The sequence below is a fragment of the Lycium ferocissimum genome, unplaced genomic scaffold, assembly GCF_029784015.1.
Source record: "Lycium ferocissimum isolate CSIRO_LF1 unplaced genomic scaffold, AGI_CSIRO_Lferr_CH_V1 ctg4420, whole genome shotgun sequence".
NCBI lineage: Eukaryota > Viridiplantae > Streptophyta > Magnoliopsida > Solanales > Solanaceae > Lycium > Lycium ferocissimum.
In genome coordinates, this window is record NW_026725666.1 from 154 (window position 1) to 16,055 (window position 15,902).

The window sequence follows — 15,902 nt, forward strand, 5'->3', positions numbered from 1 at the left end:
TTTGAATAGACTCGATTCTTGCTTTGCATGCCTCCTTGTAGTGACCTTCTTGCCCATGGCATGCATGCGCGAACCATTTTCACTGGGGAGACGGACTTAATTTGCCGTGTGGGTTGTAGGATGTTTCTTTTCAAAATCAAGTCCTTTTTTACCACTTCCTTACTTTTGTACATGGTTGTGATCCCACCGGGAGGGACCGAGTCCATTTGAGAGCCTTGTCAAGATCAAGCTTGGTCCTTTCCAAGTCCTCTTTTAGTAGTCTATTTTTCTCTATTTCAGTAATGAGCCTATGTCTTGTTACCTTTAGCTCATTTTCAAGCTCCCGAGAAGTTTCGCTTACTTCACTTCTTTCTTTGGGAAAGACTTCCACCCCTTCTCTCGATTGCCTTTCCAAGGAGATGTTCTGTTGACTTGTCTCACAGATCAGTTCCTTCACTTCTCCAATGGGTAAGCACAGGTTGTTCTCTTCTTGCTCCTCCACCTTGTCATCACTCCTCGTATCAGAATCGGCCATGAGAACAAATATTGATTCATATTTACATGCTTCATCTTCAATGGCCATTGACATGTTTCCAAGATCATTTTTATCTTCCGGTTCACTAGAAGAATCTTTCCATGTGCAAAGAAGCCGCTTGCTTACCTGTACTCGTCAACAACTTTTCTCCTTCCTCGATCCCCGTCGGAACCCGGTTCCTCCCCGGCAGTACTGTCATGCTTGTTTTGAAGACAATCTTTCATGAAGTGACCAGGTTTCCCACACTTATGACAACAGTTGTCATTTCCTCTGAAGTTTATGCTGGAGTTTCCAGACTTAAAGATTCCACTGTGTCTCTTGATTATCTTTTGAAATCTCTGTGTGAGATAAGCCGTTTTAGATTCGTCATCAGTTGAATCTCCTCTTCCCGCTTTGAGAACCAGATTTCTTTCTTTCTTTCTTAGCTTGATTCTTTTCTGCCCTTTTTATCGACATCTTCAACTCATATGTCATAAGGTTTCCGATGAGCTCATCAACAGTCAACGTGCTGAGATCTTTGGCTTTGGAGATAGCATTTGCCTTACCATCCCAGGAATCAGGTAGCACACTAAGCAACTTTCTTACCAGTTTGGTGGTTGTGATGATTTTCCCCAGAGAATGAAGATCATTTATAATAGAGGTGAATCTAGTGTGCATATCATGAATAGATTCTCCCTCTTTCATTTTGAACATTTCATACTCTATGGTGAGCATGTCTACCTTGGAGTCTTTCACCTGTGTTGTTCCTTCACGGCGGTTGAAGAACTGAGATTTCCGGCTTGTGCACGATGAGATTCGATTGTACACTCACCGCTCCTATTCCACGTAAAAGGATCTTCTTTCTTTAAAGTTCTTCTCAACTTTCCTATACGCCTTTATATTCTTTTACGGTTTTTTGGGTGCTTTACACCCCCTTCATCTCGATTCATGGGAATATAAGGGCCATCACAAATGATGTCCCATAACTCTAAAGTCTTCAGCCATGATGAAATCGTGCATCCTAATCTTCCACCACCCATAGTATTGTCAATTAAATCTAGGTGGCCTGGTGAAAGACTGTTACACCTTCCGTTTTGTTGCAAGGAGATTTTGGCTTATTGGTGGTGTGTACCTTCGGTTCAGTAATCCACACGTAGTTTTGTACATGAGATATTTTACCTTTCATGGGTACATGAGTATAAGTATGCATTCTTGACATTACGAGGGAATTAGAAGTGAAACGAATCGAATCAGAGCAAATCGGAGCAGTTCAGAAAAACTGCTGAAACCAGTCAGCGTCGACGGCCTAAAGGACGATCGTCGACCCATAGACGAGCCGTCGTCTGGCACCGTCAACAGGGTTCTGCAATCAAGCATCTCAGGCGATAGTTCGACGGGGCATGCCGATAGACAGTCGACACGTCAACGACCGTCGACCCTACTCGTCAACCCGCGGATCTGGAATTTTCTAGCCCTGATTATAAATATAAGATCCCATATTTTTTATTCCATTATTCTCCCAAAAACAGATCCTACATCTCTCTAGAACTCTCCAAAACCCTCCCTCTAGTTCTACAACAAATCTATACCAAAAACCAAGATCAAAAGCAAAGATTAAGAGATTCATGTACTAGGAAGCCTACTAGGGTTTGTAAAGAGTAAGAATTTCTTTGGTATTCAAGTGGGGGATTTTATTCTAAGGGAGTAGATTGATTCAAGTCTTGTTCCTAAGTGATTAAGGTGAGTTTTATGTTTATTTCATATTATTGAGAATATTGAGTGGTTAAAAGACTTGGATTATGGAAGAAAGTGGAATATGAGCTTAAATACGAAAATAATGGTATGTTGGGTAGTATGTTAATGTGAATCATGATTCTTGACATGTTATGAATACAATCTCGTTATAAATGGTATTAAGAATATTGGAGAAGCATTATATGAGGATGAATGCGGTGTTGTATTATGGCTATGGTTATGAGTGACTTTGAGAGGGAATTTTGAGAATTGGATAATGTCGAACTTGTTGAAATTATTGATTATGATATTATGAATGTTGTTGTTGATGTTTGGGAGTTGTTATATTATATGGAGAAAGTTATAGAAACAAAGGAAGTGCTGCCCAATTTTCATTAGTTTTAGCTTAGCTTCAAGTATGTTTTCGATTATCTAATCTTAGTACGAATTTCCTTGAATGTAGAATTACAAACTTGGAAGGAAGCGTTTAGTCGGCAAATTAGAAAGGTGAAAAGGTATGTAAGGCTAGTCCCTTTTTCTCTAAGGCATGATTCCTACAACATGACTTTCTTTAGCCTTCCATGACTCTTTTATATTCTGAAAACTATGAGTCTATGATTATCAAGAGCTTCTCATGAAACAAAGATAAGAAATGCGTTGTGAATATGACAATGATGATGATGAGTCTAAGTCTAGAGTTGCCAAAGCTAATGATATGATGTTCTTATGAAGCTAATGATTCCTTGATGTTATTCATCGTTGCTAGACTCACCTCAATGCTAGTTCCTTCAAGGTAAGGCATGATGATCATGACTACTTCATAATGGAATCGGGGGTTCTCGACCTTACATCACCTCGATAGAGTTATAGCTTGTCTTGAGTTCTTATGCATGTTTTATGATAAGTATATGATAATGAGATTACACCGTGCCTATATGGCCGGGCAGACACCACTAAGGCGGGCGGCATATACACCATGTCTAAATGGCATGGGCGGTACCCTGTAGTGGGCGGAGAGACGGTTACCCGCATGCGAGAGGCCCGGGACGCGAGCTAATGATGATCACACCGTACTTATATGGTCGGGCTTATATATATGCGTATACTTGTCATGATATTGTTTATGATGTAAGTTAGCATACATTATTCCGTCTTAAGTGACATTCAGTTACAGGTTGTTTACTTATCTCTTCTATATGTTATTATTGTTCATGCCTTACATACTCAGTGCATTGTTCGTAGTGACGTCCTTTCTTTTTGAACGATGTGCTCATGCCCACAGGTAGACAGGGAAGTGGCCCAGATTCCTAGGAGCTACTCAGCGGATTTACAGGAGCACTCCACTATTCCGGAGGTGCAATTTTTGATATATTATTTTGTGTATACATTTGGGCACGACGGGGTCCTGTCCTGTCCTTATGTCTCAGTATTCTAGTAGAGGCTCACAGATACGTATGTGTGGGTAGTAGTTGTCTCATAGGTACACCAGTGTTTATTCTCGTATATAATTTTTGCAGCTGTGAAGGCCAATGTATATTTATGTATTGCCTTAGAGAGTATATGTGTTCAGGTCAGGTATGATGATTAGCATTATGAGTAGTGCTCGGTAGTCAGCTCCGGGTACCCGTCATGGCCCCCTAGTCGGGTCATGACAAAGACTGTCCTTCTTCCATATTTGGTGGCGCTGCCATTTTACAGATTCTTTCTAGGTGTTAATCTTTTAAAAATCACCCATTCTGATACCAATTGTTGTAGGTTGTGCGCTCACCAAACAGTATATGAGGGACTTGGTTGGGTATCAGTTCCCTTATACAATGCAGTAAGTAAAGGACACAGGATGTTACCGTGTAAAACTCCTTGCTCAAGGGATTAAAAACCATGACCTACCCCAGTAGGATTTCAACTCCACTACACGAGCAACTTCAGGTTACAACTCTATCGCAAGCTAGGAAACTCTCATAATCCCTCATCCTTACAATACGCTTATGCAACCTAGGAACTAACCCCCATAGTTCCTCTACACTTGCAATACTCAGATTGCAAGCCACTCCACTTAGCTAACTCTAGCTGGGACACTAAGGTGCATTACTACCTCTAGCCAAACCCAACTAATACACCTAAGGTAAATTAAGCCGAGGGTACCACTTAATAGATTGAAAGATAAATTGCCTAACAATTACTAAGAATTGATATACCTACAACAGATTCCTTTTTGGGAAGAGTAAGTTTACAATTTAAAGCATATGAAACAAAGCTTAAAACAATCTAAGAGAATAGAGCATCTTTAGTGCTGGAAACAGGTCCTTCAGTTTGTGATTAGCTTTTTTGAACACTTGGAAAGTCTTGTGATGGCTGCACCTTTTGGGTGATTTTTAGGTTTTCCAAGTGATACACAATATGTTACAATGTATTGTATATATAGTGGGAAGCATATGGGATGGATAGAGACCACTCATTCAATATTTGACCTAAAGCATGGGCCAGCTTAACTGTTGTACTTGTGCAGTTAGTAGCTCGGCTTTATAGCTGTCTCTGCTTACCGTGCAAGTTGCACAGAGAGCGGATCACATACCAGGTCTCTATCTGGTTCTGAGTCAGTTTGACAATCATTAAAACACGAATGCACTTGATTTTATCAGATTCAATGAGGGAATGTATGGAATGATGAGGTCAGACATACTGGCCTAGGAACCGCTGTCATCATTAAACAAGGTCTATTCGAAGGTGGTGCAAGAAGAGAATGTGAGAGGCATCACACGAAAAATAAAGGACCGGAGTGAAACTATGGCTTTTTCCGTACATGGAAGAAACCCTTACCTTGACTAAAGTAAAGAAAAAAATGATAGTGCATTCTGCACACATTGCAAGAGATCCTGACACATTGTGAACGGATGTTATCAACTCGTTGGTTATCTGGATTGGTAGGCAAGAAATAAAAAAGGAGATGAGAAAATCGGAGGAAGAAGACAAGGATAGCAACAACAACAGAATGGTGGACCGGGATCCGGTTGTGGAAGAGGCAATTATCGGGCTAACACTGTGGTTGTCGAAGAAGGAACTCAGGCGGAGACAGCAACGGTGAATTCAGGCGGCACAGGACTTTACAATTTGAGCGATGAGATTCGAAAGATTGTGATTCACATGTTGAATTCCCAGAGAATATACCCAAATTTGAAGATAGATAGTAAGACCGAAAATTCATCCTGGATCATAGACTCTAGAGCTACCAACCATGTGATAGGTAATCCGGAGGAACTGAGTAATAAGCGAGACATTCCTACGTGTCTGGTTGGTTTTTACGGATGGAAGTAGCTCGGTGGCTACAAAAGAAGGAACAACGAGGTTGAATGACAGGATATGGGTGAAGAATGTCCTTTATGATCCGGATTTAACATGCAATTTAATTTATGTATCACAACTAGTTGATTATTTAGATTGTGATGTTACATTTAATAAAATTATGTGTACTATACTAGACTCCACCACGAGGAAGTTGATTGGAAAGGGTGAGCGTTGAGGTGGACTTTACTATTTTTAGAATGTGCCACTGATATGGGATATGAAGGCAGAGGCAGTTGATTGGTTCGATCTTTAGCACAAACGGTTGAGTCATCCTTCAGCACAAGTAACAAAGTCTATTATGGAATTAGGCTTAAAGGAGAGTGGTGATAGATTGGATAGAGAATGTGATGTATGCCAACGAGCAAAGCAAACGAGAAGTGTTTTTTCTTTAAGTGATAATAGTGCTTCGGATACTTTCGAGATGATTCATTGCGATTTATGGGGACCATATAGAACCCCTTCCTCTTGTGGTGCTTCATATTTTTTTACTATTGTGGATGATCATTCACGAGCCGTGTGAATCTTTCTCTTAATTGATAAGAAAGAAGTGTCTCAAACTTTGAAAAATTTATTCGCTTTTAGGGAGAGGCAGTTCGGAAAAAAGGTGAAGATAGAAGTGATAACGGAACTGAGTTCACGTGTATGAAGACTTACATCCTCGAACATGGAATTCTGTTTCAAGCATCTTGCACAGGGACACCTTAGTAGGATGGAAGAGTCGAAAGAAAACACCGTTACATTCTTAATGTGGCACGCGAGCATTGATATTTCAAGGTCATCTTCCAATCAAATTCTAGGGAGAATGTGTTTTGACTGCAGGGTATTTGATCAATAAAACGCCGTCTTTAGTTTTGAATGGAAAAACCCCCTATGAAATTTTGTACGGGAATGCTCCCCGGTATGATCACTTAAGGGTGATAGGCTCACTCTGCTACGCACACATAAAGGTAAGAACGAGGGACAAGTTTGAGAGTCGGAGTCGTAGGTGTGTCTTCTTCGGATAGCCCTACGGACAGAAGGGTTGGAGATTGTATGACTTAGAGAACGATGAATATTTAGTCTCAAGAGATGTGGACTTCTACGAGACTAAGTTCCCTTTTGTCGAAGGATTAGGTAACTTGGTCAACAACATAGAAGTGATCCCGGATGAAACTGAGGAGCAAAGAAACCAATACAATTTTGAAAAGACCAGACTGATAATTTAGGTACATAAGAACGAAACTCGAATGGAAGTACAGACACCGGATAACAAACCTACAGATCAGCAAGAATTAAACCGGACAGATGTCATTCCAAATAGTGAAAGCTTAGATGAAGTACAAACGGAAGGTATCCAGGCCAATGAAATGCCACTAGAGGAACAGTAGGGTAAAGGTAAACGTTAAAAGCATGAATCGATTCGGTTGCGCGACTACGTCACTGAAACATTCTGAAAAAAAAGTCCATCAACGCGTCCGCCCGATCCTCAGCAACCCTCAGGTGCACCTTATCCTTTAGCTAACTATATATCCTGAGATAATTTTTCCTTGCAACACCCAAGGTTCCTTGCAGTAATTACCACAGGAATCGAACTAAAAACCTTTTCAGTGGCAATGAAAAAGAAACATTGGAAAATAGCTATGCAGTAAGAGATCCAAGCATTGGAAGATAATGGAACATGGACACTAGAAACTTTGCCACCGGATAAGAAAGCACTCGGATGTAGATAGGTGTACAAAATAAAGTGCAGCTATGACGACACAATCAAGTGATATAAAGCTCGATTGGTCATCTTCAGAAATAAACAGGAGGAAGGAATTGACTACAACGAAACTTTTGCTCAGGTTGTTAAGGTAGTAATCGTTCGAACCTTCACGGCAGTTGCAGTTGCGCGAAATTGGGAGTTGCATTAGATGGATGTGCATAATGCCTTCTTACACGGTGACCTTACGGAGGAGGTTTATATGAAATTTCCACTGGGATTCCGCGTTCATAATTCGGTACAAGTATGTCGACTCCGAAAATCTTTGTATGGTTTGAAGCAAGCTCCAAGGTGTTGGTTTGTGAAATTGTTAAGTGCTTTGATGAAATATGGGTTCAAATAGTCGTACTCAGATTATTCTTTATTCACTATGCACCGGGGAGGTATGCATCTTAACATCTTAGTCCATGTGGATGATTTGATTATCTCCGAAAACGATCATAGTGCCATTGAACGATTCAAAGACTATCTCCGCACATGTTTTCACATGAAGGATTTGGGCCCTCTGAAGTATTTTCTAGGAGTTGAAGTTGCACGCAGACCAACTGGGTTATTTCTCTGTCAGCGAAAATATGCCTTGGATATAATCTCTGAGTCGGTTTACTGGGAGCTAAACACATCAATACTCCTATGGAGCAAAATCATGATTTGGCGTTGGCCAAAAGAGCCCTTTTGGGAGATCCAGAACCATACCGACATCTGGTCGGTAGACTCATATAACTCAGTTTTACGAGACCTGAGTTATCGTATAGCGTGCATGTTCTATCCCAATTCATGCAGCAATCGGAGGAAGCACACTAGAATGCGGCTCTCCGTGTGGTGCACTACTTGAAGAAGAACCCAAGATAAGGTATTGTGATGATAAAAGGTTGTGATCTCCAGTTGTACAGATGGTGTGATTCGGACTGGGCTGGATGTCCGTTGACTCGAAAATCACTTACCAGTTGGTTTATCTCCCTCGGGAATGTACCTATATCATGGAAAACCAAGAAGTAGCACATTGTCTCTCGCTCGTCAACAGAGGCGGAATACAGGTCAATGGCAATGACAGTCTGTGAATTGAAATGGATAAAGGGAATCTTGCATAGTTTGGGCGTCGACCAAAAATCTCCTGTGAAAATGTATTGTGATAGTCAAGCGGCATTATATATTGCGCGCAATTCGGTGTTTCATGAACAGACTAAACACATTGAAGTTGACTGTCACTACGTCCGGGATGCACTCTAAGATGCTTTGAATCATAAATTTAAGTTTTACATACTTATAGGTAAGGATCATAAATCAATGCGAAATTTTCATGTAAAACTCATTCCAAAAAAAAAAAAAAACAATGATACATAATAATTAAATATATTTTGAATTTCTTATATAGATACATATTTGTCAAATATTAACGTTTAGATTTTTACAATTAAGTTTTATTTTTAAAATTTAAAAGATTTATTGTATAATTACAAACATTACGTTTGTAATTACTACAGACAAACATGTCTTGGTAATTATTAAGTTGTATAATTACTACGCTTTGTAATTACTACCCTAGTGATTACACCAAATCCAATTACGTGGTGACTTTCCAAACAGACCCTTACATCACTGAGCTCTTGTCAAAGTTCAACTTTAGGTCATAAATATCTTTGAGCCGCCCCAGTAATCAATAAAACTAATATCCAAATTTTATAGAAAAAAAAAATTATGCTCGACCCATTAATTAAACTTTTAGGTGCCGTTCGGACATGATTTGAAACCATGAGATGAAACCATGATTTGAAATTATGTTTGGACATGCAATTTGAATTTCTTAAGTTGTATTTTTTCTTATAGATATAAAACCCCACAAGTTGTGAAAACTATCAAAACATTCCCAATTCTTATACAATCTTATCAAATGAGCAAGTCATATTTCGTAACAAAATTAATATGCTATTAGAAGACCTTTCTAAAAAAATACAACATCAATTGATCAAACTTTAGTTCAATAGAAAAAAGAAAATTTAACATGGATAGTAATGTAACTATGACTTTGTAGAAGTTAGAACATAAATAAAGGTTGGTAGAAGTTAGAACATAAATAAAGGTTGGTAGAAGTTAGAACATAAATAAAGGTTGGTAGAAGTTAAGAGGTTGATAAATGGTTGGCGGGAGTAATTGTTAAAAATATCTACCAACTTATGAGTATTTTTTTTTATAAAATATAAACTTATGGGTCAGGTTTAACATTTAAAATTTTTGAATTCATGGTTTGAAATCTCAAATCATACCTTTTTGAATGATTTGGGATTTCATCTCATGACATGAAATCATGAAATGAATTTACATGTCCAAATGTTGATTTTATCTAATGACATGAAATCATGATTTGAAATCGCATGTCCAAACTCCTTATTAGTATTGTTTCCATATTATGTGATGGCTTAACATTTAGTAGACCACAATCCTGCCAGTATAATAAATGGCCCACATATGGCGCTAGAAAATGTCAGAGTATAGCATATATTTTGTCAAGTAGCCTATCATTGACCCATTCATCATTAACTCAAATACAGTAAATATAAATTAATAGTGTTACAACCATTTACCGGTTTAATAGGACAAATGTGAGGGGTAACTGGAAACTGCTAAGGATGTTCATATAGTGTAATGAATTTGGCTCCCCTCCAATAACCAATCTCCCAGTCCCTCCAGTTGAGTATAATGGTGTGTGTATTTATATTATGTTAAAAATGAAAATTCTAAACTTAAAGTTGAATTACAAAGTCCTTCTAAATAACCTAAACACCCCATATATTATAATATTATATTGAGAGAATATAATAGCTTATTTATAGTACAATTGTAATTATGGTAATATAGAATTTATGGTTCTATTAGAATAGGGTTATCTTGCTAGATTAGGAGAAGGAAGATCTTACTTCTATATGAGGAGGTCATTATGATGAATACAAAGCAGAAAAAATTCTCTCATTATTGTTGTCTCTCTAAATTCTAGTCTCTGTCTTAATTTTAACATATTATTTTATAATAATATATTAATATTTATATTAAAATAAACGGAACAGGACCTAAATACCCTCGAACTATTAGAATTGGTACAAAAATATCCTTCATCTAACTTTGAGCCCCCAAATACCCCCGCCGTTCACCTATGGGGTCTATATACCCTTATTCTAACAGCTCCATCTCATTTATGACGTGGCAGTATTTAATTGGTTACCCCATATAATTAACTAATCTAATTAATTTTAAATTATGTTGACTGGATCCCAACTCATCTACCCAACAAACCCGCCTCGCCCCAAATTAAATCAGGAATGGTTAGTTTATACAGCAATCATACAAAGAACGAACAAAATGCCGAAAAGAAAAGAAAAAAAAAGTGAACTAATCTTGACAAGTTGCAGTATAAGGGAAAGTCGAATAGAATTTTGTGAGGAAGAAAGACAATGCTGGTAATATAATGCATTCAAATTGACTAAAAACATAAAATTATGATTCAAAAAATTAAAACTTGACATTCAACTTGGCAGTAAAGTTTAAGTTGAATCCACTCATTAACAAGATGATCAGAAAAAATAGTAGTGGCAGCTATTGAACAATTAATTTGAGCCAAAAAAAAAAAAAGAAAGAAAGAAAAGAAAGGAGACCTTCAGAAAACCGACGGCTACTGCTAAATCCCCCATTTTGGATCCTGATTTAATTTGGAGAGGGTCTGATTTGTCGGGTAGATGGGTTGGGATCCGATCAGAATAGTTTAAAATTAATTAGATTAGTTAATCATATGGGGTAACCAATTAAATGTTGTCATGTCATAAATGAGATGGAGCCGTTAGAAATAAGGGTATATTAGACACCATAGGTGAATGACGGGGGTATTTGGGAGCTCAAAAGTGTATGGAGGTTATTTTTGTACCAATTCTAATAGTTCGAGGGTATTTTAGGCCCTTTTCCCTAAAATAAAAGAAGTCAAGTAAACAATTACGATGATTGGATAGTAACTACTGAGTCCAGAACCAAAATGATCCAAGAAAAGAGACATTGAACCAAAATACTCTAGAAAAAAAAAAAGACACAAAAGTACCTTTAACGCAGTATTTTACTGTGCTAAAGGATATTGCCTCTCTCCTTTAGCGTAGTAAAAAAAAATCTTGCTTATTTATAGGACCGACATAAACCCCAACGGGTTCCACCTTTGGTCCCCCCCCCCCCCACCTTAAAAAAAATTCAAAAACGCCATTAGAGGCATTTTTAAGGTGGACTCTTCAAAAAATGTCGTTTTCTATTAATTTTTGTCGAGAAAGTTTAGATTCTCGGTATATTCAAGTCAAGGAGCAAGATTCTAAACTCGAATTTTAGAAAAAAGCGGTGTATAACTCGATTAAAACAACCCTACAACAAACTTCGATCAAGGTATTCTACTATGAACTTTTTTTTTATTTTGTTAAATACATTATATCCTAAGCGTGTTTAACGTTTAATAGTCTTGAATTTCGAAAAAAAAAAAAATTGGGCTGTTGATCTTCGCTGTAGGCATTGGCGTTTTGCTACTCTTTTTTTTTTTTTTTTTTTGTTAATCTATTATTTGTTAATTGTTTATGAATTGTTTAATATAGTAATCTACTATTATTTATAAAATATGCCATTATTAATTAATTAGTTGTTAATTGTTGATTATGATTTGATATTTTGTTAATTGTTTATGAATTATTATTTTGTTAATCCACTATTATTTGTAAATATGCCATTATTAATTAATTAGTTGTTAATTGTTAATTATGAATTGATATTTTGTTAATTGTTTATGAATTATTATTTTGTTAATTGATTATGAATTGTTAAATCTATATTATTTTAAAAGCATAAATATATATATGTTAGCTATTCTATTCTATGTCAACTAGGTAACATATTAAAACAAAAAAGATTAACTACTAAACCTAAATTTGAGAGAACTCGATGAAGCTGTGGTAAAGAACACGATATTTCAATAATTATGTTCTATGTCAACTAGGTAACATACAAAATAAATAAAAAAAGATTATCTACTAAACTTAAAAAAGAATAGTTAAAGTTCTTCTTTTAATATATATGTTCATGGAAATAAAAATTATTATGAATTTCATAAATAGATACGTTAACGATAAAATTCAAAGTTTCTAGAAAAATATGTGGTCGACGAATATACTCTTTTAGTCTAATTTTATCATATTTGTGTTGGCTATTTTGGTAAATTAAAAAAATATCACATATTCAAAATAGAGTTTTAAGCAAATACTACTTCTGAATTTCGATTCCCAAACTAATTAACTAAAAAGTCTTTGCCATCACATAATTCAAATCCCCGTGTCCTTACTGTCAAGGAAGTTTGTATTTGTATATTTATCGCTGTCTTGCTAAACTACTATCTCATGAAAATGTTTATTACAATTTCATCCTATACCTAACAATCGATGCAAATTGTAGGAAATGATATTGCTAAAGAATCATAATTATCCAACTGCAAATTTTCTGCCAATATTTATACTTTTAACGTTGAATTATATTAAAGTCATATGTCACAAAATAATAGTTTTAAAAAATTGTACATGTTAATTTGTTACTTAAATTATTATGACTCAATTGTTAAAGTATTTTTAAATTTACTGCACATTTAATATGATGAAAGTTATTCTGAAAAATAATTATTTTCTTCCAATATTTGGTTAGTGAGTGAAAATAATTTTTTGGAAAAGACTATCTACTAAAGATTGATAATAAAATTAGCAAATCAAATATTCAGAATCGTGCGAGGCAGTAAATATTTAATTTTTATACATTCAATATAACAATTAGATATTATTTTTTCAAGTTGCTTATCAATAGAATATAAATAATATTATAATAATCGACAAGAAATATTCGTACAACGCACGTACATAGAGACTAGTTACAAAAAATATAGTAATCTCCTATTATTTGTTAATTATGGCATTGTTACTTTATTTATTTGTGAAATTGTTTATCCCATGTTAATTATTTGTTATCCCATGTTAATCTTTAAATAAATGAGTTAGTTATTTCATTAATTGTAGTTAGGAGAACAATTGTAATTAGAGATAATTATTCACAAAATATAATACAACATAATTCACATATTCCCTATAAATGATTAATTGGTTAATATAATTTCTCTTTAATTTCAAAAACAATGAATAATTTAGTTTCTACAGACCCGACTCTTTCATGGATCCGAATGTTCGCCTGGGGCCCGCTGTTCACCTAGGGTCCGATGATAGATCAGTACTTTCTTTGCAAGACACTCATAGGTCAGAGTTGTTATGGACTGGTGATATAGGGATAGCAATTAGGTTCCGTCCCCGTAGGCTGCAGAGAGCATGGGCTCTTTTACGTGAGCGCCCCCCACACTCCCGCGTCTTAGAGATATTGTTTCGAGTAGGTATCTATCGTTGTGTGTCCGTTGGTCGGGTACAGCATGATTGGGCGCTCATTACAGCCATGGTTGAGCGGTGGAGGCCGGAGACACATACCTTCCATCTCTCGCACTGGTGAGGCCATGATTACACTTCAGGATGGGAGGTCCTGTTTGGATTGCGGGTAGATAGAGAGCCATTATACAGTCAGTACGAGCCTCCTCTTAGTAGGACATGGGTGACGGAGTTGACTAGGCTTACGCACTTCGTGCCTGGTGTCGCGGCCCATATATTGGGACAGAGTCGGGTGCAGATTAGTGCACTCTGCACTTATTTGCTGGCAAAGCCTCCTATTGAGGACGACACTCAGCAGGACGTTGTTGATCGTCATGCCTATTTGTATCTGCTTATTATATTCGGGGGCATCTTGTTCCCGAACACATCGGGTGCCTATGTCAGCTTACGATATTTGGCCTTCTTGGAGTATCTGGACCTCTTGGGAGACTACAGTTGGGGCGGTGCTGTTTCGATGACTTTTTAATCCCGGTTAGTATTTAAAATACTTATTTGATTATTTAAATTACTTATTTTAAAATACTTAGGATTCGGCGCCAGTGGGTCCACCAGAGCGACCCAAGATTCTTGACTTCGGTGACTTTTTAATCCCGGTTAGTATTTTAAATACTTATTTGATTATTTAAATTACATATATATATATATATATATATATATATATATATATATATATATGTTACTTATTATTTCATAATTTATATATATATATATATGTTACTTATTATTTCGTAATTTTTTTATTATTTAAATTACTTATAAAACACCAGAGCGACCCACTCAGGTGTTTTCTCATGGGTCTGCCGAGCCAGAGGTGTCTTCCCATGTGACTGTCGAGCCACAAGTAAGCTTTTTATTAAAATTAATTTTATTTAATATAAGGTGAATATTTAAAATACATATTTGATTATTTAAAATACTTATTTTAAATATATGTGGTACTTATTATTTCGTAATTTTTCATATCTTAGGATTCGGCGCCAGTGGATCCACAAGAGCAATCCACTCAAGCGTTTTCTCATGGGCCTGCCGAGCCAGAGGTGTCTTCTCATGAGATTATCGAGCCACAGGTAAGATTTTTACTTAAAATCAATTTTATTCAATATAAGGTGAATATTTATTTAATTTTTTTAACCTTTATTTGGACTTCGAAACGGCATCTCGTCCATGAGAGCGCTCATATTCGCACCGAGACCCATCTCAGGAGCCTACTCAGGCACTCGTCGATACACAGGTTTGATTATTCAACAAACGTTAATGTATTCAATATAAATAAGAAATGGTATTAATTTTTATAAATTTTTCAGGTTCATCCTTCGGCGCCTGCGGTGGCAACTCTCGACGAGGATGAGGTCGCGTTTCCAGACCCAGCTCAGCCTGAGATTCTGAGCGTGCTAGCAGGACTAGATCCCAAGAAGAAACACGTTATGCAGAAGGGCACAAGGGCGAGGGATGATCATGGCTTAGAGGGCCATCTTATTAAGAGGAAAAAGGGGGATGGAGACGATGGCGAAGGCGGTGGGGATGGTATGAGCCTTAGGCCTAAGAATAGTCTAAGGCATACCATATGTGGGACCCACTAGTATATACAATAGTGTTGTACAGTTTAAGTAAATATTATATATTTTTGGCATATCTATTTATATTCATAAATATTATCTTAGTCTTTATTATTGTGTATAGTGTCACATCCTAAGTTGATAATAAAAAAATCGTGAAAACATTCAAAATAAAGTTACGCATTAATTTAAAAATAACACGAAACCCTAAAACATAAATAACGTAAAGCTAATGACTACTAGTCTTCAAACAAAAATGGACTTCGAACACTTTTCAACCACTAAAACGATAATCCGAATTTCTGCTTATCCTTGATGTATTGAGCCTACCTTATTAATCGCGCAAAAATAAGTAGGGTTCTATATAAAATATTGAAGTTCCGGAGTCTCAAAGCATGATTAATATACGGCTAAAGTACGTAAAAAAGTGTGAAAATGTAAAAGAAAGAGAGTTTAACCAAAACAAATAGGTCCTATAGCGCAGTATTTTACTGCGCTAAAGGAGAGAGGCAATATCCTTTAGCGCAGTAAAATACTGCGTTAAAGGACTTAAC

The 15,902-nt window shown here is 36.5% G+C and overlaps 1 protein-coding gene across 1 annotated transcript; it reads left to right on the plus strand.

Moving 5' to 3' along the window:
* The first annotated feature begins 6,795 nt into the window (after positions 1-6,795).
* Positions 6,796-15,457, plus strand: LOC132044396 (uncharacterized). Its single transcript, XM_059434885.1, has 4 exons — positions 6,796-6,898; positions 14,560-14,633; positions 14,761-14,898; positions 15,097-15,457. Exons 1-4 carry the CDS (start codon positions 6,796-6,798, stop codon positions 15,370-15,372), a joined length of 591 nt encoding a protein of 196 aa, XP_059290868.1. The 3' UTR covers positions 15,373-15,457.
* Positions 15,458-15,902: the final 445 nt, after the last annotated feature.

Excerpts from the sequence above, each read along its gene's own strand:
- LOC132044396 (XM_059434885.1), top strand. The coding sequence starts at position 6,796 with ATGGAAGTACAGACACCGGATAACAAACCTACAGATCAGCAAGAATTA. Across the intron at positions 14,634-14,760 it reads ATGTGACTGTCGAGCCACAA|GATTCGGCGCCAGTGGATCC; the intron begins GTAAGCTTTTTA and ends TTCATATCTTAG. Across the intron at positions 14,899-15,096 it reads TCAATTTTATTCAATATAAG|GTTCATCCTTCGGCGCCTGC; the intron begins GTGAATATTTAT and ends TAAATTTTTCAG.